General features: G+C 45.5%; 1 protein-coding gene across 1 annotated transcript in view; it reads left to right on the top strand.

Annotated features, from left to right (window-relative positions):
• The window catches only part of LOC133132321 (collagen alpha-1(XXVI) chain), a 56,248-nt gene extending 39,545 nt beyond the window's left edge, over nucleotides 1-16,703 (top strand). The window contains exons 5-14 of the mRNA XM_061247664.1: nucleotides 258-384; nucleotides 3,281-3,397; nucleotides 3,703-3,825; nucleotides 10,085-10,150; nucleotides 10,451-10,494; nucleotides 10,886-10,948; nucleotides 13,946-13,981; nucleotides 14,197-14,241; nucleotides 14,573-14,657; nucleotides 15,623-16,703. Coding sequence (XP_061103648.1) covers nucleotides 258-384; nucleotides 3,281-3,397; nucleotides 3,703-3,825; nucleotides 10,085-10,150; nucleotides 10,451-10,494; nucleotides 10,886-10,948; nucleotides 13,946-13,981; nucleotides 14,197-14,241; nucleotides 14,573-14,657; nucleotides 15,623-15,786 — 870 coding nt within the window. The 3' untranslated portion in view covers nucleotides 15,787-16,703. The remainder of the gene's footprint in view (nucleotides 1-257; nucleotides 385-3,280; nucleotides 3,398-3,702; nucleotides 3,826-10,084; nucleotides 10,151-10,450; nucleotides 10,495-10,885; nucleotides 10,949-13,945; nucleotides 13,982-14,196; nucleotides 14,242-14,572; nucleotides 14,658-15,622) is intronic.
• Nucleotides 16,704-17,232: the final 529 nt, after the last annotated feature.

Raw genomic sequence — 17,232 nt, 5'->3', positions numbered from 1 at the left:
ATGAACTATAAAAGCAGTAACTTCATACATGGAAAAGATTCTAAGGTTTCAGCACACTGCCTTCATCAGTACCCATGAAGGCAGTTGCTGGTTTCCTTTGATCTGCGTGTCCCTTTCTAGCCCGAAGGCCTGATATTACGGCATAATCCATTCCTGTGTGTGAAGTATAATGAAAGTCCTCGCCGAGTCCTTTCGGCAGATGTCGACGTTCCCTTTCCTAGAGGACCCATCTAGCGCTCCCGCTGTTTGTGCCCCAGATTTTACTGCTGGAGGCTGCGGGGCCACCCCCGGCTTCGGTGCCCGTCCTGCCGGAGAGATCCGCGGACAACGAGGTGGACTCACCCAAACCCACTCCCGTCGGTCCTCCGACCGTCGGCCTACCAGGTGAGAGGTCAAACGGGGGTCAGAGGTCAACGTTTATTCTTCTGGATGGGTTTGTAGCTGCTTCACTGTGCAATGTGTACCCCACCTGTCTGAATGGGATGTATTGCATTTTTCTGACTGAGGCTTTTTCTATACTGAGTTGTTTTGCTAGCTCTTGATAGCAGTTGTCATTTCAGCTAGCATTATGCCTACTTATGCCTTGCCGTGCCCAGCCGGAATGTATTGACTACCCATTAGCTGTACGCTACAGTCGCTGGAGTCGCTCAAGCAGCGAACAAAGCTGGCTATCTCTGCCGACTGTATCCCTCCCATAACCCTGAGCAACACAAAGCCTGTTATGTGCTGCTCCTATGGGCTGCCTGCCACAGTTACGCACCCACACGTGAGCTACCCAACAGCCCCACACCTTTGGTACCTTGCCGGCACTGCAACACAATTTCTTTGTCTGACTGACCTGGAGCTGACCTGGTCACTCAGCTCTGCGGCCCTGTTAGGACCCACTGCCCATTCAGTATCCACAGGTTCTGAAGTCCATCCTTCACCACATCCAAGCTTTAGAGTGGCCATTCTGGGGCGAACCTCCTGTGGATGTTCTCTGGAGTCATTCTCACAGACTAGTCTGATTGGACGTAGGAGGCACTGAAGAAATAATTAGACGCACACATCCAGACTTCAGGACCGAAGCAGGAGAGCTGAAAGAAGAAAAGAAGTGTGCGTGCTGCTGTTGCACTGCCGTATAATTAAATTCGTTTGGAGGCACTTGAGTTCTCCCTCTTTGAGGCAGAGTATAAAACATGTAGCACATCTGCGCGGTGTTTTTACAGCAGGGAGGCCCTGTCACAGCCTTGGGCAGGATCCTGCAGCCTCACTGATCTTCAACAGTAATGAGGTTTATTTAGCTGCCAAGATGCATTCGGATCTACACACACTTGTGTGCTTGTATACTACATTAACAAACACAAACACATGCACACAAACACACACACAGGACATGTTTGGGCTGCTGTGTGAAAGGAAAGCCGAGATAAATTTCTGGAAGGGAACACCAGGGAAAGCGTTTGGTTGGGTACACCGGCTGTGAGAACTGGTGTAAGTCCGATGCAAGTTTTGAACCACAGGCCTTGATGGGCACACTGTGCAGCAGGAGGGAGGGGCAGGCTCAGGGAGCAGAGGTCCCCAGCCCAGGAAAGTAATCACACTTTTATTCAAGCTCCAGTGGGTGACTTCTGCAGTGAGTGATCATGCACTCTTCCGAACTGCTACACAAGCTTTTATTGATTAGCCACGCTTAGTCATACGTACTGTAGAGTGGGCTCCAGAATTATTGGCACTCATATGGCTGCATATGATAAACAACACAGATAATAATCTATATGTTATATTATTGTAAATAAAATCAAACAAAGTGAAATAGGCAATACAATACATAGTTAATCTCAGTTTCAAGGAACTATATTGTGTCATACCATCACTAGAGTAGAAAAATTTGGCAAAATCCCTCTGTCATCCATCAGCATGGGAAAAGCAAAAGAACTGTCGATTCAAAAGAGACAGATGGTAATTAATTTTGACAAGTATGCTAATGGCAACAAGAAAATACAGAAACATACCACTTGTAAGTGCGATAAAAAAAAATGGAACTTATGGAATGGTTGTAATTTTGCCAGGAAGAGGATGCAAGTGAACGTTGTCCTCATTGACTGTGATGAAGCTGGTGAGGGAGGGCACGAAGAACCCGAGGATCACAGTTTAAGAATTGCACAGATTGGTTGCATCTTGAGCTCACCAAGTCTCAAAATGAATCCTAAAATTGCACCTCCATACCAACAAACTGTTTGGAAAGGTAACTCTCTGAAGACAGCCGTAGGGTACAATAAACAAAACCAAGCATCTGGAGTTTGCCAAATGTCATTGGAATTATGACTGGGAGATAGTGCCATGGTCATATTTCTGGCAATGTTGTGACAGTAGTCATGAGCAGTTTGTTTTCCAAAGAAAAAAGGGCCCTTGAAAAACAGCAACCCATGTCCTCAGTTACATTTAGATTATCCATGTAGCAGATGCGCTTACCCACAGTGACATCCGAAAGTGGTCAACATGTGGCCAAGTGCCCTGCACTTTGAACTTTCCGCTCACAGTTCAGACTTGGTGCACAAAGACACAAGTCCCAAATCCAAATAGGAGAAGTGTATTTTTTTTGTTGTGTTTATTCATCCTCCTTCAAATCTCACACAAACTACCACTTTGGTTCTAAACCGGAGGACAGATGAGCAGAATATTGTGTTCCAAGGGCATTGACATGGCACATGTCAACCTGAGAGAAATGTATGTTGTTTGCTTGTGTGTACTTTCTCTATATATCTCTATATATACTGTATATCCCCTGCTGTAAAATCCAGCTATGCCATCTTGGTCAAGTTGGCCATAAACTGGCCATAAGGTGATCTAGCTGGGATTGAGTTGGCCAACCAGCATGGCCAAGCTGGTCATGAGGCAGGTCTCACTGGCTATGTGCTGGTGAACCAGCTACTGCTGGTAGCTTGTCATGTCAAACCATATCAAGCTGGGATCTGGTCTGAACTGTTCAACCAGCTACCAGCTGTCTCAAAACCTAGCTTTAGCTGTTTTTTCAGCAGGGCTTTGCCTCAGTTGTTCAATGAGCTATCTTTTTTTCTGAAAACGTGTCTTAAGTGGTTTTAAAACAAAGTCTGTTTGTTGTTCAGACAGGCTGAACTCTCTGAAGGCGTCTTCATCCAGAGGCAGTTGTGGCTACACCAACTTTTTTTACATTCAGGGTTCTTTTTCTTTTATTCGCTCATCCTGTTTTTCTGCATTGCGTGTTCTGATTAACTATTCTCCTCAGTGACTTTCTGTCCAATATGTCTGTGTCACACAGGAGTTAGGGGGCCCCCAGGACCTGTCGGACTTCCAGGGCTTCCTGGGTCAATCGGGCCCCCTGGACCTTCAGGGGAGTTGGGCCCCATTGGGAAGCCAGGGCCCATGGGCCCCAGAGGTGAGGCCCCTTCCCCTGCCATTGTTCCCCTGGCAACCCTCTCAACACATCTTGTCTATTCTATCACCTCACTCTCCAAACATGATGTCACCGTGGAAATGTAAGAATGTGTCTGTCGGTCGGATCAGAATTCTTACGTTATTACATCTGTGCGTTGTTATGGAAATGTAGGTCAGAATTATATTCGCCTCCCGCAGTGTATGTGTGTGTTTACATCTCTAAGTTTGACCTAACACTGTGTGTCTCCTACATCCCTCTTTTGAAAGTTATTTTGATGGTATTTTTGTTGTTTTCCCCTCTCTCAGGCCCACAGGGGGAGAGGGGTCTCCCAGGGGAGATTGGCCAACCAGGGCCTCCAGGACCACCAGGGGTCCCCTCTACCTTTGCCCTCAGGGGGGATGTCTTTGGATTGACCACCAAGCAGCAAGGTGAGCGCTGTACATCCAGGAAGATTCTGGCTGATCCTTTTTCATTGAGCAAATATTGGATCAGTTTGGGATTAAAAAACCCAGAAATACAGTACATTTACTCAGGAAGACATGCTGTTGATGTGAACCTGTATCCCATCACTTAACCAGTAGATATTTTGAATAGCTTATTCATAAACAGTTTCGTTTTCTCCCCTCAATGAAATCTGATGTCCTCTCTCATCACGGCGATGCATTCAGTCACTTCAGGAGGGCATTCACCATCACTCGCGTCCTCCGAAATATGTCCACCAGGGATGCGTCCCAATACTTGAAAAATGCTTGCTCGTTTATGTGCTGGCGGGCTTCGCCATTCCCAGAGGAGGCGCTATTTTGCCATCACCAAACAAACCAGAGAATTCAGTAAATACCCTTTTAGCTGAACCCCCCGGGCGACTCTGTAGCCAATTAGGTATCACTCCACTGTATTCTTGGAAGAGTCTGCCCAGGCCTGGTAAGGATTCATTCTTAACTAGAGTATATTTGACAGCATGGGCCCTCTGTTTAAGCATCTGTCTGACTGTTTTTCTTGTTTTCTCATTACTGTGCTCTCCGGCGTACCTTAATTAGGCTTAAAACCAACAGTCATTCACTTCTCCCACTTCCTGCAATTTATGTGGGAAACTGAACAGCGGCATTGTATTAATGATAACCATGTGTCACTGTGGTGGACGGTTTCTAACTTCCTAATTACTGTTGAAGAATAGGGGAGCCGGGAGAGGAGAGGAAACCGGATCCCGCACATTATTAGACGGATAGTCGGCCGCGGAGAAACAAATGGGTCTGAGTCATAACAACAATGTACTGTACGACTTTGGCCGCGGGGAAGACGAGTTACACGCTGATGAGTATTAGGGGCTGGGATATCAACATGTACTGCAATGTTTTACAGCTGAATCCAGTCCAACTGGATGCTTCATGCTCTGGCATGTAGACGTGATGGCTGTTGCAGTAATTTAAACTTTGTGCGTGTTGGGATAACTCTGAACACTTTGATGCATTGCACTGCACGAAAAGAGGAGCATCTGGGAGTTATCCCACCTGTTGCATTTCTGTGAGATTTGGGGAGAGTTCGTTGTGAGCGATGGTTTTTTCCGTGTCGACACGTGTATTTTCAGAAATTTCCGCATTTCTTGTTTCTAGTCATGGCTGGTTGTTTCCCATGTTGATACGTGCATTTCCAGAAACTTCTATACACTCCGGGGCCATGTCCGTGATCTGGTATTTCTGGACTCGGATATTCCTGATTAATTCACAGGCTGTGACTGCACTGAAATTTCACGGTGTGTCTTGAGAGATGTCGGCCATGTATGGTAATTTATGCCAAGTGTCTGGACAAGAACACCTCTGTGCACAAGATTATGTCCTTTTCAGACATTGAAACGCACCTGCAAATGGCCACATACGGTCCATTTTTGGATTTGCGCACTGTAGACACCCTGTAAACATAGCTTATACATGGAACAAGGTGCATCAGTGTCCAAGAGGCATGTATTGATCTATTCGGATGTTTTGAGCCAAACTGTGTTTACATCCAAAGTGCTCACCTTTAGCTTGTACTCCTGAGCCCTTGGGCAGTGGTAACCAACCCTGTTCCTGGAGATCTACAGTCCTGTAGGTATTCACTCCAACCCTAACAAAGCACACCTCATTCAACAGCTAGAGCAGGGCTGCCCAACGCTGTTTCTGGATATCTACAGTCCTGTAGGTATTCACTCCAACCCTAACAAAGCACACCTCATTCAACAGCTAGAGCATGGCTGCCTGACTTTGTTCCTTGAGATTTACAGTCCTGTAGGTTTTCACTCCAACCCTAACAAAGCACACCTCATTCAACAGTGAGAGATCTGCATTGAACTGTTCATTAGTACTCTCAGGTCTGCCACATATGCATTGGAATGAAAAGCTACAGGATGGTAGGGTTGGTTACCACTGCATTATGTGCATTAACAGGGGCTCAAAAGCGTAGTATAGCCATCATTTTGACTGGTTGAAGATGTATAAGGTCAGGAGTGCTATTTTGGCGACACTTGGGATTTTATGGGGCAGGCTGTCGCCTAGTGGCTAAGGTACATGACTGGGACACGGAAGGGTGGCGGTTCAAGCCCCACTGTAGCCACGATAAGATCTGCAGCTGGCCGGCCACCTTCCACACCTGATTGTGTTACCATAGTTCAGATGCATCTGTGATCCATTTGTGAAACAGTAAAGAAAACCCCCCTCTGTATATTTGACTTAAGTTATAATCTAGGACTCCCTTTGAAAAAAACGATTGTTTGTCACTCGCAGAATTCCTTTTTGTTGATGTTGTTGAATTTTGTTTTGATGATTTCCAACTTGGGAATGCAGGTCACAAATGTCCAGACTCTTACTGCACATTACAGTGTGCAATTAAAATGGATGCCAACTGTGCTTACAGCTGCTTGTATCCTTTCCAGGCTTATGATATCATAGCCGTCCAGCACAGCTATCTGAGTACTTCTGAACTTCCTGTCTGATACACACCCAATGTGAATCGCATTGAGCATCAAATCAGAAACAGAGAGTGGTGATAAGAAACACACAAGGAGGGAGAGAGTAAGATTAGCTGTGATTCTTGCAGATGATGAAAGCTCCAGTCTTTTGACCTTATATGGAAGAAAATAATGTATCATTGTCACTGAAGCCCTCCAGACAATAAACCCATGTGAAGTAAAAATCCTGAGGACACTTCTTTATGGAAAAAAATGTTTTGTTTCATTTTCCCCCCCAGATTGAATAAATGCTCTATTCTCATGACTGTTTATTATGGAGGCATGCCAAAGATAACCCGCCTATTTTTAACCGTTTTGGATAGCTTGAGCATGCCTATTTTTGTTGGTCAAACTTTAACATCGCAATCAAAATGAGCAAAAAAAGAATAATAAAATCTGGATTTTTTATTTATTCTTCCCTTAAGCTGTTGTTTTGCGCACGCTTTGTATTGTTTGGGTAATGTGGAGTATTCAGGTCTGGCTCTGTTTTCCTCCTGTCTGTGTGGGTTTCCTCTGGGTAAGCCAGCTTCCTCCCACAGGGCAAAGACAAACTGTCTTTCTTACCCACATCTCTGAACTATCCCCTATGTGGGAGTGCATGTATGTGTGTGTTTGTATGTGCATGTTTGTGTGTGTTTATGTGTGTGTGTGTGTGTGTGTGTGTGTGTGTGTGTGAGTACAAGTGTGTGTATGTGTATGTGTGTGTGCATGTCTATGCATTTGTGCAAGTTTCATCTCATTTGCCTGACAACCCTCTATAGGATAAATCGAATGCTTAAAATTAATGTGTAATACTGCTTGTTTCAGTCTTCCCAGTCTGTAGTATAAAATAGTGCACAGCAAGTTTAAACCAGTCAAGTTCACCAGTTGACCTCTGCACTCATTGGCTGAATTATGCACCATTGGCTGTGCTCTGTACCCATTGGCTGTGCTTGTGCACAATTGGCTGAGCTTTGCACCAATTTGCTGAGCTGTGCTCCCATTGGCTGAGCTGGGCACTGTGCTTATTTTGCCAGTCAATCAGATGAGGTGCTATTACGTAGAGAAGAGGGAAATAACCTGCCAGTGTAAACCCTCCTGATGCCAAGGCCATCTCTATAAAAGCCAGTTTCTGCCTGTAGGGCTTCAGGCCACAGTAGGTACTGCAGGTTTAAGATCTCATTCCAGACAGTGGACTGCGTCACAGTACTGAGAGAGACACAATACAACTCGATATAGCATCGGATGGAAGTGTGAATATCATTAGGCAGACAACCATGGCCATCACTTTTACATAAATGCATGCATGCATTTCTAAAACCTGGATGAAATAGAGCACTGCTGAAACAAGATCTATTCATACGCATTTATTATAATCTGCAAAAAATAACTGCTGACCTCGTGTGTGCTTCAAATTGACACAATTCCCAATTTCCAACACCAGAGGGCAGCAAACGCCCACAATGGCAGCCAGGCCTGGCAAGCTGTATTTAATTAGGAGAACTGGCTTTGTTTAAGCGTGTGCACTGGCTGCAGGCAGCCTGCAGTAAATCAGACCCAATTTGTAACCTGTCAGCACGGCAGTCTGATTTCTGGCAACTGAAGGCTGCCCTGTGAGCCAAAGAAACCGGCTCTTTAAAAAAGGGGGAAGACGAGGCCCTCAAGTCAAACCCCAACGCTCGCGGGGTACTCCGGGCGATCGGCCGGGGTTCCAGAAATGAGTTCCAGAGGGATGTCTCCCGCGAGTGCATTTCCCCGTCCGTATGTTAATGGCTGTGGCTGGGCTCTGAACTTTAATGGAGCCTTTTTCTCCCCAGCAGGGGAGAGCCCCAGCTGACCACACAGGTATAACACCATGTCAGCCTTCGCCAGGGGATTCTGGGAAGGGCTGCTTAATGCAGGATGGCCTCGGCACCGCCACTGATGCAGCCTGGGATTTTCCCCTCTTCCTAATTTGGAGACGTCCGTTTGTGTTCGCTCGGCTCGTTGCTGAAACACCCTGTCACTTCAGGGCGGCACGGAGGAGTATGCGCTCTACTCCGACGCCCGTGATGTTAAGCTACTGCCTTCTACTTAAACCTTAGTCCTGAAGTGAGTTTGCACACACAAGACTCAAGCGCTTTACAATGATGAGGGGGAAACTTGCCTCAACTACCACCAACGTGTACCACCCACCTGGGTGATGCACGGCTTTATGGAAGATAGCACCGGATTGGCCAGAGACAATATCATCTTGGTTTGTTGAATCGCTACCAAGTATGAGAGGCCCTGGAGTGCTATTGTCTGGTATAATCCAGATTTGATACCGGACCGTTCACACACCGGAGCATTGACTGAATGAGCTACTTAACAGAATGAGCTATGTATCCAGCAACTCGTGTATGATTTGGTTTTTAGGTTCACAGAGATTTGGCACTCATGTACTATCGAAAGCGCAGAGAAGCTCGGCCATTTTAGTTTTTTTAATTCCACTCACTGGGTGGTTTAGCACACCACATTTCCTCTGAAAGGGCAAATATGAATATCCCAACCTGACCTTTTCAGAGGCTGTCATTCACACCTGACCTCTCCTGGAGGCTAGGCGTGTGTACCACTGGGCTGGGTGCTAAGGCTTGTGTGGTCGACAGGGAGTTAAAACAGGTTCTTAGTGCTGCGCGTGACAGATAATTACTGTGGGTACTTTCACACGGGTGCCTCTACTGCTTCATAGATAGCTTCTCCTGTCGTTTTACATCGGTGATCACGCATTGGCCGAGGCCTCTCGGTCTCACCGATTGGCTGCTGTTCCAGAGACAGGTCATTCCACTGAGAGGAGGTTCATTCCACTGAGAATGACTGTGGGCTTGGTGTTAATGATGTCAATGGTGATAACAACATTGTAAAAAAACAAAGATTTAATTATTTTCCAATGGAGGAAGACAATTTCAAACTAAATTTTAAGTCACACACTTGTTAAGACAAATGTACATGGCATGGAGAGCATATGCTGTTGCTTATTTTGCGGTCTTGTGAATGTCTGTGTTAAAGTATACAGTATAAATCAAGGAATCTACGATCTGTAGATCTGTGCAAATGACAGAGCGAAGGGAATGGAGGATCTCACAGAAAATTCGGGCGGTTTAATTATTTGGGCAGGAAATGGAACAAAGCAGGAAATGAGAGAAATGGTACAAAGTAAACTATGTCAGATCTCTGGTGATACAGGCAAACAAGACCTCTCTACAGCAGAGTTTGGCAGCGGGGGCCGTGTCTGTTTCTGCTTTTCATGCCAACTTCTGGCCTTAATTATTTCCTTTGCCCCGACATTAACGCAATCTGACGTTAAGTCCATGAATGACAGCCGAAGTCTGTTCTTGTGTCCCTACATGAAACATTTTACTGTGTGATTTAATCTACGAGCGAACCACTGTTGGCTTTTTCAGCCAGTTAGCTCATTTAACCAGGGTAATTGGTGGAAATAACAACCCGCATTCGCCCCCCCAGGACCGCAATTGCCCACCCCTGCTATAGAGTGTGCTTGTTATGGAGACAGGACTGAGGTATTTGTAGTAGGGGTCTGTGTGTTCAGGAGCTGGTCCGGTCCCCATGGAGTTCCTACAGGGATGTTAACCAGCAAAAAGAGCAGTTCCCCACTGTAATTTATCCATTGGTCATCACTTTTACTGGTAAGGTATTAACAGGTTAATTGCTCCTCTGATATGAGTCAAGCACACCTTTTCTTCCTGCAGACGCATATCTTCACCAGAGGCCTTCTCCTGGCCCCCCGGGACCTGCCGGACCCCCAGGCCCCCCTGGTAATTGGTCTGACCCTTGCACGGATCTTTCTCATGTAGACGGCTCTTACATTTATGCTTCTGAAAGGTGTATGTGTGTGTGTGTGTGTGTGTGTGTGTGTGTGTGCACGCTCGCGAGTGCTGGCATACAGATACTCTTAAGAGCTCCCACTTAAAACAAAGAGGGCAAGTGCTTGTAATCATATTAGTTACATAACAGTCAGCTGTTCACAGTGAGGATAAAAAAAATAGTAATTAAACTGGATCCTTTAGATTTGTAGGACCCTAGAGCTGCCCTTTGAACTGTCTCTCATTTCATAGGTCCTCCAGGGTCAGCTGGGCTCCCAGGTGTCCCGGGAAAAAACGTAAGCACAAGGCCGTTCTCCAGACTGCTGCTATCTGTGTACTGACCCTGCAAAAAAGTGTCTTAACAAGGGTTTTGTCTTAACTTAACTTTAAATCATTATTCTCTCAAGTAGAGAATATTGGCTTGTTTTAAGTTATTAAGTAAAGTGAAATTCTCTTATACTCCATTAGCAAATCTTGAAATGAGTAGAACTATCACCTTATTGGCAATATTCTTGTATTGTTTAGCAAAAAAAAATGATTAGACATACGATTTTAAATGTGAATATGGGACTAAAATTCTTGTTCAGATTGACTTTTTTTTTTTTTTTTTTGCTGCATGCTGAATTGTCCTGGCGCAGACTGGTGGACTTAATTCCGGGGGCATGACTGTGTCTCTCTGTGTTACAGGCAGAGCCAGGTGACTCGGGGAAGACTGGAGCCCCGGGGCCTAAAGGAGACACCGGTGAAAGGGTAAGGCACACTCTCTGAAGTGCCAACTGCCTCGTCAGTACACACCGTGAAATACTCACTGCGTTTATTTGAGGAATCCGTCGTGTAAAGTCACGGAAAGTGTTCATTGTGAGTACACTTGGTAAATCAATTGTTATTGATGTTGTCATCATTTTTTACTGATGTCATCATCATCATCATTGAGATGTCTTTCACCCAGGGGCCCTTATCATTGGCTGCTCGTTAAACACTGTGCAGTGCGTCTGTTTCCATCACGTGTCGTGGATGTTCAACACAGCGTGAAGGTCAATTTCCACACACTGACACACGGTTTGCATGCTTTTGAGACAGGGAAATAATAAATGGAGTCCAATAAATACATATTGCTAAGATTTGTCAAACTCTTATCTCTGCAGTTAAAAACATACTCTCCCAAAGGTAATGTGGCAAGGAGACATCAATATCAATGCTCATAACTGTACAGTCTCATTCGCTCAAACACATTCTTTTCACAACAGACTGTTACAAAAATGCTTTACAAAGTAACAGAACCGGAAAAAGGGGGAAACAGCAGGTCTGAACCTCCAGATAGCATGTAAAAAAAAACTCCCCAGTGGGTAGAAAAACTGTCAAATGATGGTGGAATTTTTGGAAGAAATCTCAGGAAGAACATAGCTATAGAGGGGGAGCCGATCCTCCGCTGGCCAGCGAGGTGTAAAGGTAGAATGGACATAACAGAACTGTAATAAGAAATCTATCAATCAAATCCAATAGGTCGGGTGGGTAACAGTTAATGTATTAAACTAGCAGGCAGTCCACATGAAGGGATGTGGAATATGCAGTTCAGAGGGGAGGGCTGACGCATGTGTAGGATGTGTCGAAACGCGGGCATGAACCTGGGGAGGAACAGGGCTGCAGCGGTCCGTGACCTCAGGGCGAGGGGGGGGCAGGGTTGGAGGTATTAAATCAAGTTTAAGGCATTAAATCAAATAATCAGAGGCACTTCACTCAAAGAAAACCCTTTTCCCATTCCGAAATAGGCCCGTTGTCAGCCTTGCACATGCCTCCTGGTACCGCCGGCCTGTCAGAGGATTCTGGAACATAATAACATTCGCACTTTACGCGTGTCATGGGTCAGAACATTCCAGAAAAGCCTTCAGTCTGCCTGCTGAAGGCGTCGCACACTCGGTGTCAAAGCATTCGTCAAACTTCCTTCTCCCGTCTCTCGAAGAAGGTCGTTCTTCAGAAATCAAGAAAGAAAGTGAAATATCACCCTCTCCATCATGGTCACATTAATGTGTGGTTATTTGACATCAGGAAGAATGGTAATAATTCACAAGGACGAAAAATAAAGTTTATTAAATAGAGTTTATTAAAATCTGGGGTCTTTTCTTGGTAGACTACATGTGCGTTCCTTACCCTTATCCTCGAGTTCCTTTTGGGGTTTTGTATTTTACTTCTTCTGTTCCAAATACCAATATGCACTCAATTTATTTGCTATTTTTAGACCTTTTTTTAGACTTAATAAGTTTTCTGCTGCTATAGCCTATCCACTTAGAGGTCTGACGCATTATGTGTTCAGTGATGCTCTACTGCATACCACTGTTGCATTGTATTACTGTCACCTTCCTGTAAGCTTTGACTAGTCTGGCCCTTCTCCTCTGACCTCTCTCTTTAACAATGCGTTTTTTTCCCGCAGAACTGCAGCTCCCTGGATGTTTTTTGTTTGTCGCACAATTCTCTGCAAACCCTAAAGACATTTGTGTGTGAATTCACCCTGTAATAACACCCTGTCTGGCAACAAAAATCCTTCCACACTCAAAGTCACTTAGATCACATTTCTTCTTCATTCTGACATTTGGTCTGAACAATGGCTGAACCTATTGACTACGTCTGCATACTTTTAGGCGTTTAGTTGCTGCCACATGATTGGCTGATAAAATATTTGCATTAACAAGTTGGTGTGCAGCTCTACCTAATAATTTTCTCACTGAATGTACAATTGATAGTGAAAGAGGACACACCCAAAAATATAGTGAGGTGTTGACAAACGGAGAACAATCAAAAAAAGATCTCTTTCACTATTATCCTCTTAGGTACAAACCAACAGTGTCTTACACCCTGAAGAACACGTTTTTGTTGTAATACATTACTTGGGGAGCATAACATTACATTACATTACAAGGCATTTAGCAGACGCTCTTATCCAGAGCGAAGTACAACGAAGTGCAGATCAAACACAAGTACAAGTGCGAAAAAGGACCTGAGAGGACAGGAGTGTGTAACTATCTTTCTCTTTTTAATTCCATAGTCTGTAGTCCACCAAAGAGGAGTGTTGTTGGTCATGGGTTAAATAAAAAATATGCCTTTTTTTTTTATAAGAAAGGAGAGAGAAAGAAAAAGTAACCCCGGATGACTGATGACGCTCAGCCTTTGAAATAGTACACTGAGCTGCGGTGTCCGCAGAGGACACTGGGGATCTAATCCATCAGTCTCCCAGTCATCCTGCCCATCCATAACACCGCAGCGTCATCCGGGGCCCTGCGCTGCAGCGATAGCCAGGGAACCAGACCAAAGAAGAAGACCTCGGAGGTCTCCAGATCGAAATCCCATACGGAACCCTGCTGCCGTTTGTCCGAGTGCCCGTAAGCGCGACAGCAGGTGCTGAAATGAAAGACATGAAATACGTCTGTTATAGCGTCCACCTGTGGAAGCGGCCAGGGTATCACGCCGTCCCTATGATGCTGTATGTAGGTCACCGGGCAACCGGCAATAGCGAAAGAGCGCTTCTCAAAAACTTCCCTCTCGCTTCGGGGAAGGTTGGAATCCCTGGGTCCTTGGAACGAGCCATTTGATCTGCGACTCTCTTCCCATCGTTAGCCGAGCGTAGCGTACAACTGCGACGGGAGAGGAAATGTCCGCACTGAGACGGAACCCGCTTTACACGGCAACGCTGAGCCGACATGCATGTTTTCCAGCTGTAGCCCAATGCTGACTTGGGTTTCCTGTTTTGTGCAGGGGCCTCCAGGATTCGTGGGAGAACAAGGCCAGCCAGTGAGTAGGACAAACCCGTCCGGCGCTGGTGTTTCACCCGGCTGTGCACAACCAGCCAACATCCTGCTGGCCCAATCAAAACTGTTCTTCAAGCCAGCCATTCCATGAGCACATACAGTTTCTTTGTACAGTATATGCAATGTGGGAAACAGGATATAAAGTGTCTGAGAACAGTTTGTGTGTGTGTGTGTGTGTGTGTGTGTTTGTGTTCCCAGGGTGCACCAGGGCCCAAGGGCGAACCAGGAGACAGCCTACCAGAGGTGAGGACAGGATGTGCCGGTGTTATTGGGTTCTCATTGACAGCCGGCACACGTACTTTGCCATTGACTCTTCCGTGCTGTAAATTCACTTTATTGCTGACACCCGCTTTTAATTTGGAAGAGTTTATGTGGTGCAGTTTTTTTATATGTTTTTGCATCAAAACATACATGGCCCACTTTAGCAAAACCATTACCGCACATTTAACCGACTATTACATTACAGCGCATTGTCGCTCCCCGCGTTAGCATTAGAGTAAAGGCGCGTGTTTGCGAGCCCGGCTGGCTGTGATTGATGGTTGTGTGCTGACCCTGACTGGCTCCCGTTGTGCAGGGTGAGGGGGTGCAGCAGTTGAGGGAGGCCTTGAAGATCCTGGCCGAGAGGGTCCTCATTCTGGAGCACATGATCGGGATTCACGGTGAGGGCCGTTGGCTCCCCGCCCCGGGTTTGATCGGCGCTGACGCCGTGGCGGGGAGGGGCCTCTCGCTGGATGTGTGCAGTGGTGATTCATGGCGCTGGGAAACACTTTCTTGTTCTGGAGGACTAGAGTGCCATTCCAGGGTCAGCAGGGGGTTGGGGCAGTTTTGAGGGACCTTCACACCAGACTATCAACATTTCTTTAGTTTGTCAGCACAGTGCTAATCCACCAGCTTGTAAAAAGATTCAAGCAGCAAGTATTGTGCTTAAAAGCTTCCCTAGTGTAAAATCAAGCTATGACCAGCTTGAAATTATCAGCTACCAGCTCTTTCTCAACATAGGTTTTGCTGATTATGATGAGTATGGAGCTGGTCTGAACTGGCAGAACCCCTAGCTTGAGCAGTTCTTTTCAGCAGGGATTGAAAGCTTCTCTTTTCACCTAATAAAAAATAATTGTCTGTTAGATACCTACAGATTTCCCAGCATGATGTGGGATTCAAACCCTTGGCCTGGCACCTTCTGAGCTGTGATCCCATGTTACCCTGTCTGCTTTCCCTGTCTGAATAAAAAATATGATCTTGTTTTTGAAAAAAAGAGAAGGAATTTGCTGAGAAAGACAGTGTGTTTATTTAATCTCCTGCTCGTACTGCCTGTGCAGAGTTCTACAGCTGAGCCAAAAGCAGCAGTACAGTAGAAGAACAATGACTGTACTCATCATTTTCATATCAGGAATAAATTAGATGCTTAATTAATGAGGAATAATTTACACTGGGTATTTGAATGCAAATGCTTCTTTCTCTCTCTCTTTCGCCCTCCCTCTTTCCCTCCCTCCCTCTCTCTATGCCTCTCCTTCTCCCTCTCTCTCCCTGCCTCCCTACTTACCTTTCTTTCCTTTCCCCTCTCTACCTCTCTACCTCTCTCTCACCCTCTCTGTCTCTCTCTCTCCCTCTCTCTCTCTTTGTGCAGAAAACCCATTGGAGCCCGGCTCTGGACTAGATATCCTTGCAGACATCATCCCCATGCCCGCCATAAACAACAAACAGTCAAGGCCTGGTGCCGTCCTCTCTTCCCTTCTCTTGGGAGGCCGTAGCCTGATTGGAAGGAACCGGGACAGGAGGCATCCCAAGTAGCCAATTGCACCACGCTAAGGTGTCTGAGCTGTGGGAGGGGCCAAGGCTAACGCTCAGGGTGCTTTTGAGTCTGGGATGGAACAGGGTGTTGCTAGCAAAGCAGAGCAGTCTTGCTCTACTTTCAGGTTTCAAGTATTTTTTCAGTCTGTTCAGCAAGATGAGTTCTGGTTTTATCCACGTGTCAGCAGAAACGGCCCTACCTTGAGAGTCTTAAACATTCTGAGAAAGCATTTACTCATAGTATTTTCAGGTTGTACATTTTTTTTTCCCACACGTTGCAACTTGCTCTTTACAATATCTTTAGCCGTTCACATATAGGTTGTGTACTTGCTCTTATTTAGACACAGGTATAAGCCCAGTTGACTTAAATCTCACAGAAAGGCCTTAAACTGCACTTATTAAATACCTGTATGATATTAGCTGTTTTCATAATATTACAGGAGAGACATCCCAGGAGGCCCCAGAGAAAAAACCCACGTTGTGTGTGCTGAGGACCAGACTCCTCCCCCTGAGAGCTTAAAGCAATGGTGATGAATTATGGTTTATGAAGTCAACAAGTCCGAGGAGCCATTTTGGTTTTTTACAAGCAAGGTGATTGACACCTAGGGCAGGACTTCATGTGCTTTTAAAAATGCTGGACATTTTTAGTGTGTGAAAAAGACATCCACAGTGCATGTTTATGTGATAGAAGTCCACTCCATGTTTCAATTTCAGGAGCAATATCCTGTTGTGTCAATTTAGACGTTATACAGATTAGTTGTTAGCGTCCATTTTCTTCCCTGTGTTTCCCTCCTGTATGTGTAGTTACTCAGATAGCTGCTGCTATTAAATGTAAGGGCAGGATTTGTCCCTGATTCATTTTTTTTTCTGAATTGTGTCTTCAAGTTTGCAATAAATAATCTGACTTTTTAAAAACATTTTCAAAATGAAAGAAATCAAGGCTTTCTAAAGTAAACGCTTCCACCCACAGGTATTTTACCCTGATAAAAATGCCTCTACTGTCTGTTTTGTTGTTACTGCCTCAGACATCCTGAATATTTTTTAAGTGAATCATTTGCTACATGGCTCCAATGCTGTATAAGGAACATATGTTTAGAACATTTCAAGAAACAGCCAAATGTCAATTCAAATCTGTTGTTCAAATTCTGTCTGTTAGTGGCGTTTCAATTTGGCTTCAACCCACCAGGGGGCGTATATTTTGGACCCAGTCAAACCGCAATAGAATGCAGTATGTACCTCACTCATTGACCATTGATACTTTTGGCCCGTAATCACAGCAGCCCTGCATTAAGTATACCAGGAATACCAGTAATCCAGTAATGGAGCTCCTGACACCGCCAGTCTTTTACCTCCTCCCCCCCCCCCCCCGTTCAGACGATCCCAGCGGTCTGGAGCAGTCTGTGACTGTACTCCCCATTGTAGGGCACATAATTACAGGCCCATTAC

The sequence above is a fragment of the Conger conger genome, chromosome 7, assembly GCF_963514075.1.
Source record: "Conger conger chromosome 7, fConCon1.1, whole genome shotgun sequence".
In the NCBI taxonomy this organism is placed as follows: Eukaryota; Metazoa; Chordata; class Actinopteri; order Anguilliformes; family Congridae; genus Conger; species Conger conger.
The sequence above is the reverse complement of the archived record's forward strand: the minus strand, read 5'-3'. Positions and strand labels throughout refer to the sequence as shown.